The sequence below is a fragment of the Odocoileus virginianus genome, chromosome 3, assembly GCF_023699985.2.
Source record: "Odocoileus virginianus isolate 20LAN1187 ecotype Illinois chromosome 3, Ovbor_1.2, whole genome shotgun sequence".
In the NCBI taxonomy this organism is placed as follows: Eukaryota; Metazoa; Chordata; class Mammalia; order Artiodactyla; family Cervidae; genus Odocoileus; species Odocoileus virginianus.
This window is the reverse complement of record NC_069676.1, coordinates 17,360,446-17,383,504: the sequence shown is the minus strand read 5'-3', so window position 1 is coordinate 17,383,504 and position 23,059 is coordinate 17,360,446. Positions and strand designations below refer to the sequence as shown.

At 56.7% G+C, this 23,059-nt stretch overlaps 2 protein-coding genes across 3 annotated transcripts in view; one reads left to right on the top strand and one right to left on the bottom strand.

The window, feature by feature from the left end:
* Positions 1–10,196, top strand: part of HDGFL2 (HDGF like 2) — a 16,049-nt gene extending 5,853 nt beyond the window's left edge. The window contains exons 4-16 of one of the 2 annotated variants that reach the window (XM_070464942.1): positions 1,980–2,171; positions 3,900–4,016; positions 4,124–4,195; positions 5,058–5,220; positions 5,344–5,419; positions 5,509–5,818; positions 6,809–6,912; positions 7,578–7,651; positions 7,784–7,854; positions 8,188–8,289; positions 8,478–8,691; positions 9,437–9,569; positions 9,885–10,196. In XM_070464942.1, coding sequence (XP_070321043.1) covers positions 1,980–2,171; positions 3,900–4,016; positions 4,124–4,195; positions 5,058–5,220; positions 5,344–5,419; positions 5,509–5,818; positions 6,809–6,912; positions 7,578–7,651; positions 7,784–7,854; positions 8,188–8,289; positions 8,478–8,691; positions 9,437–9,569; positions 9,885–9,987 — 1,731 coding nt within the window. In that variant the 3' untranslated portion in view covers positions 9,988–10,196. Of the gene's footprint in view, positions 1–1,979; positions 2,172–3,899; positions 4,017–4,123; positions 4,196–5,054; positions 5,221–5,343; positions 5,420–5,508; positions 5,819–6,808; positions 6,913–7,577; positions 7,652–7,783; positions 7,855–8,187; positions 8,290–8,477; positions 8,692–9,436; positions 9,570–9,884 lie in introns of both variants that reach the window. The other variant, XM_020895293.2, reaches the window with a different exon arrangement.
* Positions 10,176–23,059, bottom strand: PLIN4 (perilipin 4). Its single transcript, XM_020895289.2, has 8 exons — positions 22,960–23,059; positions 22,769–22,833; positions 22,108–22,255; positions 21,198–21,259; positions 15,151–18,832; positions 14,854–15,041; positions 12,501–12,569; positions 10,176–12,424 (listed from the first exon to the last, which is right to left on the bottom strand). Exons 2-8 carry the CDS (start codon positions 22,814–22,816, stop codon positions 12,092–12,094), a joined length of 4,530 nt encoding a protein of 1,509 aa, XP_020750948.2. The 5' UTR covers positions 22,817–22,833; positions 22,960–23,059; the 3' UTR covers positions 10,176–12,091.

Here is a 23,059-nt window from a genome sequence, read left to right as displayed (position 1 = left end):
ATTTGGCTGCATTGGGTCTTACTTAGTTGCTGCACATGGGATCTTCAATCTGCATTTTGGCACGTGGGATCTTTAGTTGTTGTATATGGGGTCCAGTTCCCTGACCAGGGATCGAGCCTGGGCCCCCTGCATTGGGAGCTCGGAGTCTTAGCCACTGGAGCACCAGGGAAGTGCCTTCTCCTGCCACTTCTCTTCCCTTCACCCCAGCCACACCCACCTCTTTGGTTCCTAAGGAGAGCTTCATTCATGTCTGTGCTATACAGTAGGACCTTATTGTTGTTGGTATGCTGTTTTGTTTGTTATTTGAGGCATGTGGGATCTTAGATCCCTGACTGAAGATTGAACCTATGACCCCTGCAGGGAAAGCATGGAGTCCTAACCACTGGATCGCCAGGGAAGTCCAGTAGGACCTTGTTATTAATCCATTCTGTGTATAGTAGTTTGCATCTGTTAGTCCCAACCTCCCAATCCTCCTCATCTCCCCACCCCTGGAGAAACACAAGCCTGTACTCTATGTCTGTGAGTCTGTTTCTGTTTCATAGGTATGTTCGTTTCTGTCATATTTTATTATTTTAAAAAAGTTTTTATTGGAGTATATTTGACTCACAATGTTGTGTTAGTTTCAGGCAAACAGAAAAGTGAATCAGTTATACATATGCATGTATCTATTCCTTTAGATTCTTTTTCCGTGTAAGTCATTATAGAGTGTTGTGTAGAGTTCCCTGTGCTATGCAGTAGGTCTTCATTAGTTGCCTCTTTTATATATAGTAGTGTGTATATGTCAGTCACAATCTTCCAATTTATCCCTCCTCTTCCCCTTTCCCCATGGTTATCATAAGTTCATTTTTAACATCTGTGATTATATTTCTCTTCTATAAATAAGTTCCTTTGCACCATTTTGTAAATTTCACATATAAGCAATATCATATAGTATTTGTCTTTTTCTTCCTGACTTGCTTCACTTAGTATGATCATCTCTAGGTTTATCCATGTTGCTGCAAATAGCATTATTTCATTCTTCTTTATGGCTAAGTAGTATTTCTTTGTATATATATGCCACATCGTTACTCATTCATCCATCAATGGACAGGTTGTTTTCCATGTCTTGGCTATTATTGTAAATAGTGCTGCAGTGAACATTGGGGCATATGTATATTTTCTAATTATAATTTCCTCTTGATAGAAGCCCAGGAGTGGGATTGCTAGATCATATGGCAACTCTATTTTTAGTTTTTTTGAAGATTCTCCATACTGTTTCCCATAGTGGGCTACATCAGTTTACATTCCCACCAGCAGTGTTGAAAGGGTCTCTTGAAATGGCCATGGCTGGTCTCCCACCAGATTGTAAGCTCCCTGGGGGCAGGGCCCACACCCTGTTCTCCTCTGGGTGGTACCATACACCTGGCCCAGTGCCTGGCACCTGGCCTCTGCTCACAGACAAGCCCAGCATTCAGTGAGCACGGGGGCAGTGCTGTCTCTCTGTTTGCTGTTTCCGTGGCTGTCACTGCCTGAGCTGATGTTTGGGGTAAAACAGAAATAGAAGTGCCTTGAAGTTCATGCTCAGAGGTCCTGTCCTAGGTTGGCTTCCTCCTCATCAGTACTTGGAATAATAATACTTTTTACAAAAGTCAAACCTCCATGGACCTCCTACCAGTCTGGGCATGGTCCTAAGTACGCCACTCTGTCTCACCCTACCACAGCCCTGTGAGACCAAAGCACTCTTGTCCCCACGGCTCAGATGCAGGAACTGAGGCCCAGAGGCGTAAGTCACTGGCCCAGGGTTTGCCCTCAGATCCCGCAGTGCCCAGCACTCTCGGGTCCATCTCGCCCTCTGCCTCAGCCCTCAGAGCTCTCTGGGCCTCAGTTCCCCTGTTTGGAGAGCAAGCAGACTGGACCCTGACACTCGAGACCCAGCCGGTGGGTGCGGTCCATGCGACAAGCTCTGTAGTGACCTCCTGTCTCTGTCCCCCACCCCCCAGCCGGTGAGCTCCTCCGACAGCGAGGCCGCTGAAGCGGACCGGGCAGGTGGCAGTGAGGATGACGAGGACCGGGGGGTCATGGCCGTCACAGCTGTGACCGCCGCAGCCACCAGTGACAGGATGGAGAGCGACTCTGACTCTGACAAGAGCAGCGACAACAGCGGCCTCAAGCGGAAGGCTGTGGCCTTGAAGGTAGGGACAGGGCGGGCACGCCTGCCCTGTGGGGGCTGGGGCCCTTCCTCTTCCTCAGAGGCCCCATCTGGCTGCCTACTCTCCCTCCCTGGCCTTTCCTTCTTGTGGTTTTTAGTACATTCACAAAGTTGTGCCAGCGTCATCTCTGTCAGTTCCAGAACTTTGCATCACTCCCAAAAGAAACCTCATCCCCTTTGGCAGTCCCCACATATCTCTACCCACAGTCCCTAGTAACCGCAACCCCACTTTGTCTGTCTGTGGATTGGCCTGTTCTGGACGTTTCCATCAGTGGAATCACACCCTGTGTGTCCTGTGTCTGCTTCTCTTACTGAGCATCGTGTTCTAAGAGTCCATCCATGGTAACGAGTGTCAGGGCTTCTCTCCTTTGCGTGGCTGAGAGATGCTCCCGGATGTGGAGGGACCACATTTGTTTATCCATCATCTGTTTCTGGCCATTTGGGATGTTTCCACTGGGGGACCATCACAGATAACACAGTTGTGAACGTTCATTCATGTACAAGTTTTTGCATGGATGTGAGTTTTAAATTCTTCTGGATGTATTCTCTTTCCTGCTTCCTCCCCACCCCTTCCTCTGCCTGTGACTTCTTCTGAATATTCGGGTGCAGAGTGAAAGGACTAGGATCTAGCAGCAAATTCTTTTGATGGAGTGAGGCATTCTTTTATTTATTTACTGCCTTTGCCACACAGCATGTGGGATCTTAGTTCTGCAACCAGGGATCTAACCCATGCCCCCTGCAGTGGAAGTGTAAGGCCCTTTTTTATGATTTTTAAAAATAATATTTGGTTCCAGTTATAACAATAAGCCATGATCATTGTAGATAAATTAAAAGGTATGAAAAGCATAAAGCAGTGAGTGAAAAACGCCCAAATTCTCTGAGGGGCTTTTTGTGCCAAAGGACTGGAAGCCTTCTGCTGTGTTTCTGTGAGCTCTCGAGTGTGATCAAGTGTGTGTGTGTGTGTGTGTGTGTGTGAAGCACAGACTGGCAATCATGCACACAGTGTGTGTCTTGCGGGTTTTCCACCTAATAGACAAGCATTTCCTTGTCCTTAACTATTACTTGAAGGTTCAATTTTCAATGGTTGAGAAGTAATCTCTGATATGGATGAATTCTGACCAACATATTGTTAACAGTATTGGGCCTTTGGCTTCTCCACTTTGCACTGTTTTTTTAAAAGTCTTAGTTGTTTGTGTTTACAGTTGTTGGAGGACTTAACCAGAAATATGTCAAATGTCCTCCTCCCATCCTACCCCTTAGAGAGAAATCAGTATTTGTAGGTTAACATGTATTCAGGTTTTATTTTTTGCTTTCATCTTTGCATCAAATGAATGTCATTACTGCACTACCTTTTCCCCCATACTAGGGAAATACTTAGACAACCTCTTTCATTGTTACCCAGCACCCTAGCTCATTTTTGGTGTTCCTTTCCCCATGGTTGGCAGGGGCAGGGAGGGGGGATAGTCTGTCTTTTTGCCAGGTCTCTATGTGTTTGAGTCCTTTAGGAATTTTTCATGAGTGGAATCGGGTCGTATTTGTCCTCTGTGACTGGCTTCTCTCACTGAGCATCATGTCTAGGTTCAGTATACCTGGTTTTTATCAGATTCTCAAAGGGGTTCCTTCCTCTCCCAAAGCTTCCTAGGCTATGGGTGCTCCATCAAGCACAAGGCCTTTCTCAGTTGCTGATCCATTTGGGCTGCTCCTCTTTTAGATGTCGGTCTCAAAACGAACTCGAAAGGCCTCCAGCGAACTGGATCAAGCCAGCATGTCTCCATCTGAGGAAGAGAACTCGGAAAGCTCCTCCGAGTCAGAGAAGACCAGTGACCAGGTGAGCAGCTGGCCAGAGTGAGAGCACAGGGGAGGGATGCTCTGGCGGGGCCGCGTGTGGGCCTGCTACCTGTGGGCCCCATGTCCGGCTCCCTCCTTTCCACCCAGGACTTCACCCCTGAGAAGAAACCTGTTGTCCGGGCCCCACGGCGGGGCCCCCTTCCGGGACGGAAGAAAAAGGTACAGAGGTCTGGTTTTGTTTCCTTCCCACATGGTGCCCTGGGAAAGTTCCTTGTGCATCTCTCCATGGTCAGCAGCCACGGCCCTCTGTTAGGGGTGGTCTGTTCTTGGAGGAGGGGAGGCCATAGCCCCAGGGAGACCCCAGAGCCCACTGATATCTGCCTCACCTTCACTCCTGGCTTCACTCTGTGGCTTCCAAGTACAGTGTGCACAGAGCACCTCCCCGAAGGAGGCTACCCTGCTCCCTGGAAAGGGACTTAGAAGCCTGTTTCAGAAACGAGATGCTAGGGTCGAAAAGGGGCCAGGGTGCTATTAGGGACCCCGGGAGAGAGAGGAGAGAGAGTGTGTGTGTGTATGAATGTGGTGTGTGTACCTGAATATGTTTATATGGGTATGGTGTGTGCATGAGTGTGTATGTAGCAGTTTGGGTTCTCACATGTGCAAGGACCTGTGTGTGTACAAGCATGTGTATACAAGCACGGTGTCCAGGTGTGCACATGTACCAGTGTGTGTATGAGTGTGGACATGATATAATGTGTGCGTGTGTGTATGTTGGATTGTGTTTTACATGTATAATAGAATTTGCATACATGTGTGTGAAAGCATGTGTCCTGTCTGCACGTGTACAAGTGTGTGTCTGTGTGTGAGCGTGGGCTGTATGTGCACGTACCCGTGTGTGTCAGCATGTCTCAGTGTGTCTCCTGCACCCACAGAGGAGGGGGCGGTCCAGAGGGGTGCAGACACCCTGACCGGGTGAACCGCGCTGCCGGGCTTCCTGGTTCCGGACCAGAAGGAAAGGTCTCCATTTGGGGGAGGGGTGGGCCCCCCAGCTACTCTCACCCTGCCCGGCCTCCCCCAGAAGGCGCCCTCTGCATCAGACTCGGACTCCAAAGCAGAATCGGACGCAGCCAAGGCTGAGCCGGTACCCCCGGTGAGGTCGCCATCGTCGTCCTCCGCCTCCTCCTCCTCTTCCTCTTCGGACTCGGAAGTGTCAGTCAAGAAGCCTCCGCGAGGCCGGAAGCCAGGTAGGTTGATTGGGGGTGCTGCGCGGGGTCTGGGCCTGGTCTGGTGGGGTTGGGGGCGGCTCTCCAAGAGATGCCCCCCACTCCCCATGATGCGGGCGAGCTTACCCCTCTTTTCTTCTGCAGCCGAGAAACCGCCGCCCAAGCCACGTGGGCGGAAACCTAAGTCTGAGCGGCCGCCCACCAGCTCCAGCAGTGACAGGTGGGTGCAGGGCCTTGGGAGGGGCGCAGGCGGCGGGCACGTGTGGCTCGAGGCCCAATGACGGTGTGCTGACTGGCCTGCGCCCTCAGCGACAGCGACGAGGTGGACCGCATCAGCGAGTGGAAGCGCCGGGACGAGGAGCGGCGACGTGAGCTGGAGGCCCGGCGGCGCCGGGAGCAGGAGGAGGAGCTGCGGCGGCTGAGAGAGCAGGAGAAGGAGGAGAAGGAGCGTCGGCGCGAGCGTGAGCGCGGGGAGACGGCGCCTGGGGGCAGCGCGGGCAGCAGCGGCGAGGAGCTCAAGGACGACGACGAGCCAGTCAAGAAGCGCGGCCGCAAGGGCCGGGGTCGGGGCCCACAGTCCTCCTCCGACTCGGAGCCCGAGGCTGAGCTGGACAGAGAGGTATGTTTGTGTATGTCCTGAGCGCCAGGACCAGAGACGGGGCAGCAAAGGCGGCCCGGAAATGCAAGAAGCCCCTGCTGATGAGCTGACACCGGAGGGAGAGTGTACCACCAGTGCCTTGAGGGGCGGGCAGGGTGACACTGGGGCGCCAAGGCTTCCATCTCAAATAGGATGGACCTCATGGGCTGCGGGTGGGCAGCTGACATTAAGTAAAGAGGTGAGTGAACTGAGATCTGGGAAGATACTTGGGGAGGGATTTTCAGGCTGAGGCAGAGTACATGCAAAGGCTGTGGGGCAGGACTGTACCTGGTGTGTTGGAGGGACAGTGAGGAGACCCCTGTGTCTGGAGTAGAGTGAGCAAGGGAGAGAAGCCAGGGGATGGGACAGCTCATGCAGGGCCAGGTAGCCCTCTGGAGGACTTGGTGGTTTATGTGGGAGCCCTGGAAGACTGTGAGCAGAGATGGGGTGGGTGCTCATGGATGCCCTCTGGCTGCCGAGTTGGGGGATGGCTTGTGGGTGAGGGAGGGAGCAATGAGGCCTCTTGTGACTGTCAGCTCCCCGCTTCATGGCTCTCACAGGCCAGCCTGAGCCCAGGAATCAGAGCTCCTGGGCCCATTGCCTTTTGGTGTGAGCCTAGGAGCCCACTCTGTAGGGATCAGGGAGGGGAACAATGCCCTGTCCTCTCTGTACCACTCTTCTTTTTGTCACAAAGTGGGGGGGGGGGGGCAAGTGCCTTGGCACAGGAAGTGTCCTGCTCAGCCAGAAGAATGCAGTGGGGTCCCCCCCACTGCTGGGTAGTCCTTTCAGGGCTGAGAAGCTGCTGCAAAGGGATGGGCTGGACGTGAGGTCCATCCCACCTGGTCTAGCAGCTCCTGTCCAGGTGGAGGTACTGGCAGGGTGTGTTGAGTTGTGTCTCTAAGGGGACAGCTTGGAGTCTGGAGAGTCCCCTTTGCTTGCTGCTCCAGCCCCTTCATTCCCTGGTTGCCGCAGGTGAAGAAATCAGCTAAGAAGCTGCAGCCACAGAGCACAGAGCCTGCGAGGAGACCCAGCCAGAAGGAGAAGAGGGGACGTTCTGAGGAGAAGCCGCGAGCCAGGTCTGGTCCCATGCTGCCCCCCCCCCATGGCCTCCAGGGGTCCCCACAACTCAGGGGAGGGCCCCGGGGTCCAAAGTCAGTCTTGGAGACTGAAGTAGTTGAAGTATCTGGTTCTCAGGACTCCCATCAGGTTGTGCAGGAGCCTTTCCCTGGGCGACCCTATCCCTGGGGCACCAAGCTGTATCTGGGACACCTGTGGTTGTCACAGTGGGGTGCTCCTGGCATCTGACGGGTGGGGGCCAGAGAGGCTGCTCCTACCCCACAACGCCAAGATCAGCCTGCAGAGGTTGACCCGGCCCAGACCGCCGAGCAGGACATGGAATTGGAGCTGCAGTAATGTGTCTGCTGCTATTTCCTAGCATCGGATCAGAACCTCTAGTAACTCATGCACTGGAGTTTATGTAACTAACCACTGACCCTTATTCACTTGTTTAAAAAAAAAAAAAGAAATTTGTTATCCGCTTCCTAGAGGAAGGATTTATCTTTTTGGTCCCCTTAGGCGCTGCCTTCAGCTGGATCAGGTGGGCCCTGAGCCGCCACCTCCTGGCCTCCAGGGCCTACTGACTGTTTCCTTCTGCAGCAGCTTCAGGTCCCCTCACAGGCCCCTGGTCTTTGGTGGGGACATGGATCAGGGGTCCGCTAAGGGCATGACTGACTCTCCACAGGCCCATGAAGGTGGAGCGGACCCGGAAGCGGTCAGAAGGGTTCCCACCAGACCGGAAGGTTGAGAAGAAAAAAGGTGAGGGGCTGCTCAGCACTGGCTGCAGCCTGGGATCTTTGGGAGGGACGAGGGGTGGCCCTGGAAGAGCAAGTGGCTGCTGTCAGCGGGGACTCCTCTCAGGCCCGACGCTGCCTGCTCTCCTACCTGCAGAGCCCTCCGTGGAGGAGAAGCTACAGAAACTACACAGCGAGATCAAGTTCGCCCTGAAGGTTGACAATCCGGTGAGACCTTCCTTGGGGTACAGAGATCACGGCTAGGTCCCCCATCCTCTGACTGCTGGAGCTTCCTGAGAGGTCTCAGAACCCTGAGGCAAAACCAGGCTACCCGGGGTGGGTGCCCCCCAGATGAGGGCCAGCCTGGCCTCTTGGGCGTAGTTCTCTGCACCTCCACCAGGTGGTGCCACGTGAGTCCTGGTCCTTCCCACTGTCCCCGGCTCCCTGTAACTTGGCCCTTCCCCACAGAGGGAGCCCCAGGGTGTCCCTCCCCACCCTCTTGGGCCCCAAGAGCCCCCTCAACTAGATGCTGATGCTGCTGACTGCACTTTCCACCTGCAGGATGTGAAAAGGTGTCTGAATGCCTTGGAGGAACTAGGGACCCTGCAGGTGACCTCACAGATCCTTCAGAAGAATACGGATGTCGTGGCCACGTTGAAAAAGGTATGGCAGGGCCAAGGGATCAAAGGGGCTGGGGGCATGGGCCTGCTCTGGGAGCTGGGCTGCATGTGGTCAGTGAGGAGGAAGCCGTGCTCATGGGAGGCACCGCCAGGGGTGGTGGTGATGAGGGAGGGTCTCAGGACCGGGGTGAGGCGGCTGCACCTCCTAAGCCAGGCCTCTTGGTGAGCCAGATCCGCCGCTACAAGGCTAACAAGGAGGTGATGGAGAAGGCGGCGGAGGTCTACACCCGGCTCAAGTCTCGGGTCCTGGGACCAAAGATCGAGGCCATCCAGAAGGCGACCAAAACCGGGTCAGAGAAGGAGAGGGCTGAGGCTGAGAAGGCCGAGGAAGTGCTGGCTGGAGAGGAGGCCCCCACAGAGAGGGCGGAGGACGAGGCGAGCACTGGTGAGCTCGAGGGACAAAGGTGGCCAGCAGGGCCCTGAGCATGGGCCGGTGCTCCCCTCAGACTGCCTGGGGACACGATACATTGGCACAGGCCGTGCAGGCTCGCTGTGTCCACAAGGTGGCCGGCGCCTGGGCCGCACACCCCTGTGCTGCTCACAGGCACCACCCTCAGAGTCAGGTAGTCTGGGAGGCCATGTGTGTGCTGCCAAGTGTGCGAGTGTTACTGGAGCAGGCGGTCATGGAGGTCTGGGAGGAGGGAGGGCCACGGGTGAGCCAAGAGGAGCAAGGGCCGTGGCTGTTGGGCCAGGAGGGCGTGCCTTCCGGGGGCGGAGGGGTCACATGGTCCTGCTGAGATGCTTGGGGCAGCCTGGCAGGTGGGCATCGACAGGGAGTCGGCAGAGCCGAGGCTGCCCAGGAATGGTAGAGGCCATGTTTTTCCTGTGTCTCTTGGATCTGGCCGTGGCAGGGTTTTTCCCGGTGTTGCGGGCCGTTATTTTACCGGCCCCTCGCATCTTCAGGCTGCAAGGTCAGGGACTGGCTAGAGAAGGACCCACACGCTGCCTGCTGTCCCCACACGCAGCCTGCTGTCCCCACGTGTCTGGTGGCTTGGGTGGAACGGTGAAAGCAGAGACACGAAGGGGTTGAGGGCCTTTGAGGTTCGCATGTTGCTCACGCTCTTCAGATAGGGTTTGCGGGGTCCCCGATGGTAGCCCCCTGCAGTGACCCATGAGCCTCTTTCCCACAGACCTCTCAGCTCCTGTGAACGGCGAGGCTGCGTCCCAGAAGGGGGAAAGTGCCGAGGACAAGGAGCCAGAGCAAGTACAGAACTCGGAGGAGGGGCTGGGGGGTGGCTCCTCCGAAGACCTGTTACACAATGAGTAAGTGTCTTTCCAGCCACAGGGCCCATTTCTGGAGAAGGCACCCCAGTGTCTGAGCCACTCTCAGTGGGGTCCAGGCCAAAGGGACTTCTGCCCCACATGCTGACCCCCCAGCCCCGTGGAGGGAGCTCTGAATTCAGAGCTGCCCTGAGCCTGGGCTTGGGGTGAGGGGTGGGGTGGCTTCCTCCTGACGTCCGCCGTGGGGGACGTGCCTGCCTTTGTGTGGCGGGGCTGCAGGGGGAGCGAGTTGGGCCCTGTAGGAGGGGACAGACAGACAGGTGGCCTGCTCACCCTGCCCCTACCATCCTCTCCCAGCACCGTGAGGGAGGGCCCCGACCTGGATGGGCCCGGGAAGGAGTGGCTGGACCGAGAGCGGCTGCGGATGGACTCGGAGTCCCTGGACGAGGAGGAGAGCTGAGCTGGGCAGCCTGTGGCCAGACCCCGCCGTCCTGAGCAACTGCCCAGTGCCGGCCTGGCTCCTTCCTGGTGCGCAGAGAACTGTTGGGGAGACGCTGTGCTGTTCGTTTGTATTTGTCCCCCTGGGTTTTTTTTTTGTCTAATTTCTGTGGTTTCCAACCCACATGAAATGACTATAAAGGGTTTTTATAATGAAAAAAAAGTCACTTTTATTGGCTTGGTTTCCTAAGTGGTGGTCAAGGGCCAGTCCAGGGACAGAAGGTTTTAAAGCACAAGGTCACTGTTAGTCGCGGATGTGAACTTGGTTCTGATGGTGCCCCTGGCCCTGCAGGGCTGACGAGGGGCAGGGAGACGGGATGAGTGAGACCTTTCCCCAAATACTAGGACGGGTGCTACAGGCCATTGTTCCTGACAATTGGAGGATGAGGGCCTGGGGGCAGGCCTCACTGTGGACGTGGGGCGAGTGGCACCTCCATTCTGAGCTTCTCTAGACCAGAGAAGGGGATGGTGGGGGTGTGTGTGTGTGTGTGGTGTGTCTGTGTGTGTGTTGCCCATCCAAGCACCTGCACATGGCAGTTGTTTAAACACTCGCCTCTGTTATGTGTCCTGCTGGTGGCCCAGCCTCTCTGTCCTGGTGGATTAGAGGCTAGGGCGTGGTTCTGCTTTCTGGGCCTGGCACCCCCCAACTGTGGTTTGGTTGGACTTGAGATTGTCGTTGAGCTCAGATTCTGTGAACCACCGTTTCCAGCGTCACCCCCTCTGATGACCATCTGGGATGGGCAACAAAGCAGGGAAGGCTTGGGGAAGGTCCCACACTGGTCCCTGTGTCCTGCCTTGGCAGACGTGGTGACCTCTGGGGACAGCTGGCACATTCGTCCGGGGCTCAGAGCACTTGATCATTTCTGAGAAGAGGGGGCATCTCTAGCCCTCTGTCAGGGAGGTGGCCAGCGGGGGTAGGGGTGCAGGTGTGATGGGCTCTGCGGTGGGGGCGCTTGACGAGGCTTGGGCTACTGGTGGTCAGCAGCTCCCCCAGCATCGCCCGGGTCCTGGGAGCAGCATCAGGGGGACTGGACCTCCATGGCCCCACCCTCCTGTGTGCAGCCCACCTCCCAGGATGCCTCAAGGACTCAAAGAAAGTATGTCTGGAAAGGAAGCCTGTCCAGTGGCTGCCAACCCAGCCCCTGGTCTCTGGCCTGGAGCATTTGACCAGGACCTGAACACATGTCAAGCATGTTTTGTTTTGTGGGTGGGGGGTTGGCCACACCATGTAGCTTGTGGGGGCTTAGTTCCCTGTCCAGGGGTCGAACCCATACCATCAGCAGTGAAAGCCCAGAGCCCTAACTGCAGGACCTTAAGGGAAGTTGCTCGAGTACCTTCTGTCATGTGTTCCCTGGGGTCTCTCCCTTTATTCCTTCATCGGCAGCTCCTGGGCCCAGGGCCTTAGAACATCAGCTCTGGACCCCTGTGATCAGCCATGACCAGGGGTGCTGCTGGTGGATGGGCTGCATCAGGAAGGGACATATACTCACTCCCCCCCCCCCCACCTGCACTATCTGGCCCTCAGTTGCTTCAGCTTTGCCTTCACAAAGACCCTTGGCCTCCCCCGAAGGTCAGCGGAGGCAGCAGGGTCAGCAGAGGTGGCGGGAGGCCGCCTGCCCTGGGACGACAGCATTCTGGTATGTTCGGGGGTGTGCGCTGTTAGCTGCTGGACATGTGCTTTCAGAACAAGGACAGAGCTGCCTGGAGCCCAGGACAGAGGAGCAGGGCTGCCTGCTAACTGGTGGCTAGAGGACCCCACTTGGGGTGGAAGGCCCCCAGAGTTTATAAAAGATAAAAGGGCCCTGGTCAGGGTATGGAGTGGAGAATTTTCTAGGCAGGCCCCATACCCTTTCTTGAACACTTGCTTGAGATCTTCAGGCTAAGGCCCACCACCAGGGGTCTTAGCTGCCTGGGACTCCTCGGCCAGAAGGACCAGCCGAGCTTGTGCTCAGGGAGGCAGGTTCCGCCTGGTACAGACAGGCCTGGCGCCAGGTGCATGGTGTGGTGGAACTCTAGGACCCAGAGCTTCGGGGGGTAGGAGCTGGTTCTGGGCAGGGGAGGGGCTCCTACAGCGGCTGCCCATTGGCAGGCAGGGTGAAGGGCCCCACCAGCCAGCCAAGTGGAGGGCCTTGCTGCACGCTCCGCAGCACCTGCTCCAGGCCCCGCCACGCCTGGCCCACACCCTGGCGGCTCTCAGACAGCCGCTTGACTGGCAGCTCCGCCACCGTGGTGGCCGAGGAGACCACGCCATAGAGCTCACAGATGCTGTGCCGCGCCTGCTGGAGCTGCCACTGAAGCTCTGTGGGGAGGCCCTGGAGGCCGGAGGCCAGGCGGCTGTAGGCCACGTGGAGCTGCTGGACGAGGTCACAGGCCCTAGACAGAGCCCCAGTGGCCGGCACCTGTGCACAGAAGGAGTGAGGTGAGGGGCTGGAAGCAAGGGGCGGGCCTGCCAGCCCCTCACTGGTATACACGCACCTCCCTAGCAGCGGCTTCCTCTGTTTGGCTGTTTGCATCCCTGACCGGAGCCTGCTGGGCCTCCTCGATCTAGGAAAAAAAGAGCCCAGCACAAATGTGATGGCTTCTCAGCAGGGACCCCTTCTGACACACTCAGGGTGGCCTTCCCTGGCCCAGCATTTCATGTCCACTTTTCCCATGGCGTGGGGGAGCGCTTTGGAGCCAGAGGGTGGCACGTGAAGAGGCGATAATCCTGGTTCCTTGTGAGGTCATCAGGCGCTCGGAGAACAGGATGGCAGCGGCACTGTCACCTTGGCTCAGCGCCTCCCCACCCCTACCCCCAACATCTCCCAGAGGCCCTGAACCAAGCTCCTCACCTTGGCTACCTGGCTGGCTCCAGGTGCCTGTGACCTCCCCTCCTGCTAACCTCCTGTGGTGCTCTGTTCCGGCCACACTGGCCCGTTCTTGTCCCTGAGCATGTCCGGTGTGCTGCTGCCCCAGGGCCTTTGCACATGCCCCTCACTCAACCTGGAATGTGCTTCCTCTGGCCCAGTGCCGGGGCCCCAGGCCCTCCCCATCAGATCTCTGTTTCCCTCCTCAGAGGCTATCACTGTCTAGTTATCATGAATTTCTGTGTTGATTTCCCCTCTTGGATTGGAGCTCTGTCATGACTGTTTCCTCCTTGTATTTTGGGTCCCTGGTACATAGGAAGCCCCCACCCCCACTGACTAATCTTATCCCGAGACCTCGGCAAGTGGACCAAATATACACTTCAACTTTCCCTCCCCCTCCTAGCCCTCGCCCCAGCAGTTGACTCCATCAGGGGGCTCCTGCTTATCTTCAGGTTACCCTGTCAAAGACCAGGCCATAATGTCCACCACCCACCTACCCAAGGCAATTCCAAGTGTCTCCTGCTGAAAGTCTCCAAGGCCTTAGAGGGTCTTGGCTCTCACTTCCCGTGTCTAACCTGACTGCTCTGCTCTGGAAATACATCTAGAACCCAGCTCTTCAAACCTTACTTGTTTCCCATCTCCATTCCTGGACTCCTGTGGCCTCTCCTCCCCACAGGAGCCAGAGCAATCCACCTCAATAAAGCCTCTGTTGGATCAGGCCATCTTCAGTTTACAGTTCTGGGCCCTGTGGGGTGTGGAGCAGCCTCCCTCGCTCCCACCCACTCAATGCCAAGAGTCCCGCCGAGTGACCCCCACTGACATCCCCAGGCTTGGCCCAGTGTTCCCTGGGCACAGGACTGCCCCGTTGAGACCCTCTGGGCTGGAGCAGTGGTCCTTAGATGTGGTTCACCACAGACCCCTGGTTGCTGATTGAAAACACAGGCACCCGAGCACATCTTAGGGATCCTGACTCTTAATAGCTCGGCTAGGTTCCTCACCACCTGAGTAGGTGGGGCTGCTCAATATTTAAGACCTGTGAGCTTGAGAACCTGGAGGTCCTCAGAGCTGGGTCTCCATCACTGTCTGAATCAACCATGGACTGGATGCCACTTAACTTACTACTGCAACAGGTCAGCCCCACCACCCACGAGGAGCTGGCATGAGTGTTGGCAGTGATGCAGGGGAGAAAGCCTGGGCCTGGGGAATGAGTGGAGCCTTGAGAGAGCACAACCCTGCTGGCTGGTGCCTGTCTCCACAGGGCATTCAAGTCACCTTCGAGGGACTTCCCTGGTGGTCCAGTGGTTAATCTGCCTGCCAGTGCAGGAGACACAGTTTCAGTCCCTGACCCTGGAAGATGCCACACGCCTCGGAGCAAGTAAGCCTGTGCACTACAAATAATGAGACCAGGTTCTAGAACCTGCAGGCCACAACTACTGAGCCAGCATGCTGCAACTGAGCCTGTGCTCTACAACAAGAGAAGTCACCGCAGTGGGAAGCCTGGACCAACTAGAGAACGGCTGCTTGCGGCAATAATGCCAAAATTAAAAAAAAAGTCACCCTTGATTGGGCCCCCTTTCTTGCATCACTGAACTCCACCCAGATTGCATGGGCTCCTCCTGCCCTGTTCACCCCTTTACTTTACCTTCCCTACCCCGGTCACCCTTCTGCTCCTCAGAACACACCTAGCTTGTTCTCAGGCCACTGTCTGTCCTTGTCATCCCCACTTTCCACAGGATGTGACCCAAATGGACACGCCCCAGCCCTGCTGCCCATTTCTGCACAACTGTCGTGTTTCCTTCTCTGCAGCCTCGCTGGTTACAAGTGTTGGGTCACGTGTCCATCTCCCTCCCCGGGAGGTAAGCTCCTTGAGAGTAGGCCTGCGACCGAGTGGCCGACGGGCACATACTGGGTGCTCAGTGCATGTCCGTCCAGTCCCCGACACGAAGCTGAGGAACACGCCTGGGAAGGCGCAAGGCTCTTACCTCCCTGAAGACGTCCTCAAGCTGGGCCAGCACGTCCCGTGCCTGGAACTCACAATGCTGCAGGTGGCTGAGGGCGTGCTCGAAAGCCCGCTGGCGGAAGCTGGGGGCCACGTCACCCAGACGCACAAAGTAGCTGCCCTGGTCGGCCGTGACCTCCCTCCGCCTGGGCTGGGTAGCAACCAGCTGAGCTGAAGGGAAGACGGGGTTGCTGTCCTCATGAGAGGCCACTTGGGCGTCAGGGGTCTGGGGGTGTACAGACAACCGTGGCCCTGGGATCTGGGACCAGGCTGTGCTTACCTTGTTCCTCGGCGCTCATGGGCTGGAAGATCTCTCCCAGCTCCTCCAGCTCATTCCGGAGTGCTGCAAAGCCCTGGGCTCCTTCCTGGCCATGAGTGGTGGCCCCGGGAGCAGCATCCACCTTGCCCAGGGTGGCCTCTTGGCTGAACATGGCCTCAGCTGACAGAGGTCCATGGTCGCTGAGCTGAGCCTGAGGGGGGCTTGGGATGGTTTGTTCTCCTTCATCTGGGGCCCTGGAACTGGCAAGTCCAACTGAGGTGGCAGCCTTGGAGTCGGGTAACCAGTTTGGGATGATGCCCACCCCAGTGTGCGTATCTTCTTGGGCCATGTGCCCTACACTGCTGAGCCCAGAGGACATGGCACCTTTGGTGCCAGTCAAGATGGTCATGGTAGTGTCCATACCAGTCTGGATGGCCTCCTTGCCCACATCCGTTGCTCCAGTGATTGAAGTAGACAGAACATCTTTGGTGCCAGTCAAGATGGATGTGGTGGTGTCCACGCCAATCTGGACTGCCTCCTTGGCCACATCCATTGCTCCACTGATTGAAGTAGACAGAACATCTTTGGTGCCAGTCAAGATGGACGTGGTGGTGTCCACGCCAATCTGAACTGCCTCCTTGGCCACATCCATTGCTCCACTGATTGAAGTAGACAGAACATCTTTGGTGCCAGTCAAGACGGACTTGGTGGTGTCGATGCCAACCTGAATAGCCCCCTTGGCCACACCCATTGCCCCAGTGATTGAAGTAGACACGATATCTTTGGTGCCAGTCAGGATGGTCTGGGTGGTGTCCATGCCAGTCTGGATGGCCCCCTTGGCCACTCCCATGGCTCCAGTGAGCCCAGTGGAGACAACATCTTTGGTGCCAGTCAAGACAGTCTTGGTGGTGTCCATGCCAGTCTGGACGGCCCCCTTGGCCACACCCATTGCTCCAGTGAGTCCAGTGGACATGGTGTCTTTGGTGCCAGTCAAGACGGTCTTGGTGGTGTCCATGCCAGTCTGAACTGTGCCCTTGGCCATACCCATGGCTCCAGTGAGCCCAGTGGACATGGTGTCTTTGGTGCCAGTCAGGACGGTTTTGGTGGTGTCCATGCCAGTCTGGACGGCCCCCTTGGCCACTCCCATGGCTCCAGTGAGCCCAGTGGACACAACATCTTTGGTGCCAGTCAAGACGGTCTTGGTGGTGTCCATGCCAGTCTGAACTGTGCCCTTGGCCATGTTCACTGCTCCAGTGAGTCCAGTGGACACAACATCTTTGGTGCCTGTCAGGACGGTCTTGGTGGTGTCCATGCCTGTCTCGACTGTGCCCTTGGCCATGTTCACTGCCCCCATGAGCCCAGTGGACATGGTGTCTTTGGCGCCAGTCAGGACAGTCTTGGTGGTGTCCATGCCAGTCTGGACAGCCCCCTTGGCCATACCCATGGCTCCAGTGAGCCCAGTGGACACAACATCTTTGGTGCCAGTCAAGACAGTCTTGGTGGTGTCCATGCCAGTCTGGACGGCCCCCTTGGCCACTCCCATGGCTCCAGTGAGCCCAGTGGACATGGTGTCTTTGGCACCAGTCAAGACGGTCTTGGTGGTGTCCATGCCAGTCTGGACTGTACCCTTGGCCATACCCATTGCTCCAGTGAGCCCAGTGGACATGGTGTCTTTGGCACCAGTCAAGACAGTCTTGGTGGTGTCCATGCCAGTCTGGACGGCCCCCTTGGCCACTCCCATGGCTCCAGTGAGTCCAGTGGACACAACATCTTTGGTGCCAGTCAAGACGGTCTTGGTGGTGTCCATGCCAGTCTGGACAGCCCCCTTGGCCACTCCCATGGCTCCAGTGAGCCCAGTGGACATGGTGTCTTTGGCGCCAGTCAAGACGGTCTTGGTGGTGTCCATGCCAGTCTGGACAGCCCCCTTGGCCACTCCCATGGCTCCAGTGAGTCCAGTGGACATGGTGTCTTTGGCACCAGTCAAGACGGTTTTGGTGGTGTCCATACCAGTCTGGACAGCCCCCTTGGCCACTCCCATGGCTCCAGTGAGCCCAGTGGACACAACATCTTTGGTGCCAGTCAAGACGGTCTTGGTGGTATCCATGCCAGTCTGGACTGTACCCTTGGCCATACTCATTGCTCCAGTGAGTCCAGTGGACATGGTGTCTTTGGCACCAGTCAAGACGGTCTTGGTGGTGTCCATGCCAGTCTGGACAGCCCCCTTGGCCACTCCCATGGCTCCAGTGAGTCCAGTGGACATGGTGTCTTTGGCACCAGTCAAGACAGTCTTGGTGGTGTCCATGCCAGTCTGGACGGCCCCCTTGGCCACTCCCATGGCTCCAGTGAGTCCAGTGGACACAACATCTTTGGTGCCAGTCAAGACGGTCTTGGTGGTGTCCATGCCAGTCTGGACTGTACCCTTGGCCATACTCATTGCTCCAGTGAGCCCAGTGGACATGGTGTCTTTGGCGCCAGTCAAGACGGTCTTGGTGGTGTCCACGCCAGTCTGGACAGCCCCCTTGGCCACTCCCATGGCTCCAGTGAGTCCAGTGGACATGGTGTCTTTGGCACCAGTCAAGACAGTCTTGGTGGTGTCCATGCCAGTCTGGACAGCCCCCTTGGCCCCTCCCATGGCTCCAGTGAGCCCGGTGGACACAACATCTTTGGTGCCAGTCAAGACGGTTTTGGTGGTGTCCATGCCAGTCTGGACAGCCCCCTTGGCCACTCCCATGGCTCCAGTGAGTCCAGTGGACACAACATCTTTGGTGCCTGTCAAGACGGTTTTGGTGGTATCCATGCCAGTCTGGACTGTACCCTTGGCCATACCCATGGCTCCAGTGAGCCCAGTGGACATGGTGTCTTTGGCGCCAGTCAAGACAGTCTTGGTGGTGTCCATGCCAGTCTGAACAGCCCCCTTGGCCATACCCATGGCTCCAGTGAGTCCAGTGGACACAACATTTTTGGTGCCAGTCAAGACGGTCTTGGTGGTGTCCATGCCAGTCTGGACGGCCCCCTTGGCCACTCCCATGGCTCCAGTGAGTCCAGTGGACATGGTGTCTTTGGCACCAGTCAAGACAGTCTTGGTGGTGTCCATGCCAGTCTGGACTGTACCCTTGGCCATACCCATGGCTCCAGTGAGCCCAGTGGACATGGTGTCTTTGGTGCCAGTCAGGATGGTTTTGGTGGTGTCCATGCCTGTCTGGATGGCCCCCTTGGCCACTCCCATGGCTCCAGTGAGCCCAGTGGACATGGTGTCTTTGGTGCCAGTCAGGACGGTTTTGGTGGTGTCCATGCCTGTCTGGACTGTGCCCTTGGCCATGTTCACAGCCCCCGTGAGCCCAGTGGACACGGTGTCTTTGGCGCCAGTCAGGACAGTCTTGGTGGTGTCCATGCCAGTCTGGACAGCCCCCTTGGCCATACCCATGGCTCCAGTGAGCCCAGTGGACACAACATCTTTGGTGCCTGTTACTACTGTCTTGGTGGTGTCTATACCGGTCTGTAGGGCCCCTTTGGCCACACCCACTGCCCCAGTTGCCCCACTGGCCACAGCATCCTTGGTGACTGTCAGTGTGGATTGGGTAATCCCCAGGCCTCCCTGGACCACACCTTTAGCCGTGTCCACAATGCTAGCCATCCCTGTGGAGAGAGCATCCTTGGTTCTGGCCATCTGGGAGGACACCAGGTCCTTTGCCCCGGAGATCATCTGATGAGGCAAGAGACTTGTGATGAAGCAGAGAGTTGAAAGATATCTCTCCTCCCCATCCCAGACCTCCTCTTCCCCCCAATCCTTGATATACCCTGGGGAGTGGGGTCTGCTCCCTGGACACCCAGCCAGCTCACCTCTCACCCCGACATACTGCCAGCCTTGGCTCCCAGGACACAGTCCATCAAGCCTCATCGCAGAGCCACGTGGTGCCCAGATGTGGTAGACCCTGGCTGTTGACAGCTATGCTCCAGCACCCTCTTTGCCCAATATCCCTTAGCCTGGGCTCAGCAAGTCTTAGAATTACATGTTTTGTTCATCTTGCCTAATCTTGGTTTACATCAAATTTTGAGCCTGGTGTCCCCATCACAGGGAGAAATTTGAGGTGACCAAATGCTCGTTAACATGAATATATTCAAGTAAAAGAAGGGGATCCACATTTAGAAATGTGATAACTGGGGATTTCCCTTGTGGTCCAGTGGCTAAGACTCCACACTCCCGATGCAGATGGCCCAGGTTCGATCCCTGATCAGGGAACTAGATCCCCCGTGCTACAACAAAGATCAAAGACCCCTCGTGCAGCAACTAAGACCTGGTGCAGCCAAAAAAATATTATTTTTTAAAGTAATAACCAGAAAAGTACAGGGCCAAATATTAAGTCTGAGCCATAGGAACCAAGCTGATAACTTGGTATGTCATTTTTTAAAAATTTATTTATTTTTGGCTGTGCTGGGTCATTGTCACTGAGTGGGTTTTTCTCTAGTTGTGGCAAGTGGAGGCTACATTCTAGTTGTGGTGTGGGCTTCTCATTGCAGTGGCTTCTCTTGTGGAGCACGGGCTTTAAAGCACAGGCTCAGTAATTATGGAGTACGGGCTCAGTTGCTCCAAGGCATGTGGGATCTTCACAAATCAGGGACTGAACCCGAGTCTCCTGCATTGGCAGGCAGATTCTTTGCTACTGAGCCACCAGGGAAACCCAGTAGCACAGGGCAGTTTCTGCTAGTTCTTCCAAACTACTGAAGGGCTGTGATGGCCTCAAGATACCACTCAGCTTCAACCAGGAGTGTGCTGTTTCCAATTCAGGTGTTCCTAAACCCAAGTGATCCTGCCCCGGTGATCCTAACACTGGGCAGTGTCTTGGGACATCTGTGGTAGTCATGACTTCAGAGAGTATGCTCCTGGCATCGAGTCGGTGGGTGTCAGGAATGCTGCTAAACACCCCACAATGCCCAGGACAGCCCCCCACAGAGGATGATCTGACTCTGAATTGGCCATAATAGTGAAGTCGAGAAGCCCTGAAATAAATCTAACCACCTGCCCTTCTGCCCAACATCGCCTCAAGTGGGTACCTTGCCTGCAGAGACCTGGGTTCAAATCCCAGCTCTCTCCCATACTTGCTGTGTGACCTCAGGCAAGCCACACCCCCTCTCTGAGCCTCATCTGGGAAATGGTGATTAAGACAGCACCTCCTTCAAAGACTGGTTAAAAAAAGGAGTCAAGGTCCCTGACCAACTTTGCAGGTAGCAGATGCTCCATTAATGCAAGTGAAGAGGGATGGAGAGGGAGGAGTGGAAAAATGGGTAGAGGGGCCCTAAGCTGCCAGAGTCTGTTTTAGTTTGGGCCAGAGGGCAAACCAAGCAGTACTTTGCCCTCTGAGGAGCTCAGATATGGCCAAGCTGAGGGCAGAGGGGAGTCAAAGAAGACTCTAGAGTGGGGTGCATGCTGAGCGGAAGGGTTGGATTGGAGCTCTGCCACCCTGCTGTGGCCCTCAGTGGTCTTACATCAGCCACTCTGCTTGACCTGACCTTGGGGACAGGGTTACATGGGCGGTTCCCATTCATCCAGGACCAAGGGTGGATGCAGCATTGGCCATTGTTTAGCTTCTGACTCCCCAAGGTTCACATCCCAAGCTACCTCGTCTTCCTGTGTGACTTTTGGCAAATGGCTTGGCTTCTTTGTGCTTCAGCTTTTATGTGGGGTACCATTGCTCCCTTCCTGTTGCGGTGGGGAGGATTAACTATCAAACAGCATGTGTAAAGCACTTAGCCCAGAGCCTGACATGTGGTGAGTGCATTACCACTGTTTTGGTCATTGTGCTAGGTACAGAACCAGGGTGGGAGTTGGCGGGGAGTGGGGGGTCTGTAGACTGGATGGTGCCAGGGAGTACTGCACCCATCTCACAGATGCAAAAATAGAGGCTCCAAGGGGAAGACTGGCCTGTCACTCCACAGCAGTACACACAGGGGTGTCTGCTTTTTTCTTGGCCTATGACAACCCTCCAGATGGCAGGAACCGAAACATCCAGGGAAGAGGTACCCCAGAGGGAGGCAAGGCCATCAGACCAGGCTCTGCTAGCCCCTCTCACCTTGTCTGAAGGCAGCAGCGTCTTCTCTAACCCCCTGGCCGTCTGCTCCGGGTCAGCAGGCGCTGGGGGGACAAGAGCCAGTGAGGCAACCCAGGGAGGGACGCGGGCTAGCATCAGCCACCCTAGAGCCTATTGCATAATCAGCGGGCACAGCCTGAAAGGTCAGGAATGTCCCAGCTGCCCTGCCGGGGACAACAGAAGGTGACATCCATGGCCATAGGCCTAGCTGTCACTGGCCTCACTGGGGGCTCCCTCAACCCCCACATTGGCTTCCTGGCACAGGGGTTCCCTAGAATTCTCTCTGATGGGGTCCTAGGTGCTGAACGCCCATCAAGGAGGGGGGGGGGCGGCTGCAGGGAAAGGAATTGGGGCCCTGCCTTGCTGCGCCTGACTACAGCTGGCAGCTGCCTGCCCAGCCTGGATATACAGAGCAGAAATCAGCTGCGTGGGGCTCTGCGCCCAGAGCTGCCACCTCAGCCTGCACTCCCCTGCTCCAGCCCCTCTTCAGGCTCTGGGGCTAGGGCTGCCCCAAGCACTCTGGCTGAGCAACTGGAGGCTGTGTGATCCCAGGAAAGCTGCTGTTCCCCTCTGAAACCAGGATCAAAATCTCAGAGGAGCTTAGACCTGTGGAACGTCCACGGTACATCAGAAATGGGGTGATGGAAGGCAGAGCGGGCGTTGAGAACATGGGAGCATGGCTGTGTCCATGCCCCTATTCTGGCTGACTTGTGCCCCCTCAGGTCACTCGTATTGATGCCTTGAGTCCCCACCTGGCACTAAATGAGCATGCCAGCCTCACAGGGTCTTTTGAGGTGACACAGGCACATAAGAAGCACCCCCAAGGTCGGCAGAAGTCCCTTCTGGGGTCCACCTCCTGCGCCCCACCTCGTCCATGGAACTGTCCACTCACCCTGAGCCTGGGGCTGGGAAGCCTCCTCAGCTGGAGTGCCTGCAGTCTCGGCAGCTGGCCGGGCCTCTCTTGCTGAGCTGTGGGCGTTGGCCACCAGGTTCCGGGCAGCACTGAAGCCAGGCAGGGACCCAAAGAAGCTGCCCAGGGTCTACATGGGGTGGGGGGTGTGTGAGCAGAGCCAGGTGTGGTGGGGCGGGGCAAGGGACACATCAGACAGCCCTGGGTTCCCAGACCGCCCCAGACCCTTGCTCCTGGGTGACCTCAGGAAAGTGTCCCAATCACTCTGAGCCTCAGTTTCCTCACCTGAGCAATGGGCAGGTTCAGTCTACCTCCTGGGGACAGAGGAAATAATCCTCTGGGTCTCTAAAGACCTTTTCCTTTCCGAGTCCACATCTTACAGATGGGGAGACTGAGGCTCAGAGAGGGGCCGAGGCTGGCCCAAGGTCACACAGCAGGGGAAGAACTGAGGTTTGAGTGCATCCTTCCACCCCTCACCCTCCAGCTGGGGACCAGATGGAAGACTGGCCTGGTAGCTCTCAGAGTCCTCCCAACCGACCCGGGAAGCCCCTTCAGACCCCAGGACTATGGAGGTCACCTCCCTAAGGTTCCGGGGGCTTCTCAGGGCCCAGCTGGGGTCGTCCCCTCACACGCCTGCCCTCACCTTGCCCTTGGGTTTGGGGGGATCCTGGCCTCCATCTTGAGCAGACATGGTAACCCTCTAGGCAGCTGGAAGGAGGTAGAGATGGGGGAGGGGTGTGAATGGGGGCTCCCGGGCCTCCTGCCCGACACCCATAACCCCGAGCAGTCCCCCAGCTCCTGCCCGGAGGCCGGCCTCTCCCTGGCATTGCTCACCTGGACCGTGTGGAGGTCCCTTGGAGTGACAGGTGGTGTAGCCGGCAGCTGGGCTCTCAGCTCCCAGGCCTTATAGGGTCTGGGGTGGTGCGGGCCTGGC

Bases quoted from the DNA above. Each gene is read 5' to 3' on its own strand.
- PLIN4 (XM_020895289.2), bottom strand. From the start codon at position 22,816: ATGTCTGCTCAAGATGGAGGCCAGGATCCCCCCAAACCCAAGGGCAAG. The intron at 21,260-22,107 runs GTGAGTGGACAG...TTGTCCCCCCAG, and splicing joins TTCCCAGCCCCAGGCTCAGG to CGCCTGCTGACCCGGAGCAG. The intron at 12,570-14,853 runs GTAAGAGCCTTG...TTTTTTTCCTAG, and splicing joins TTGAGGACGTCTTCAGGGAG to ATCGAGGAGGCCCAGCAGGC.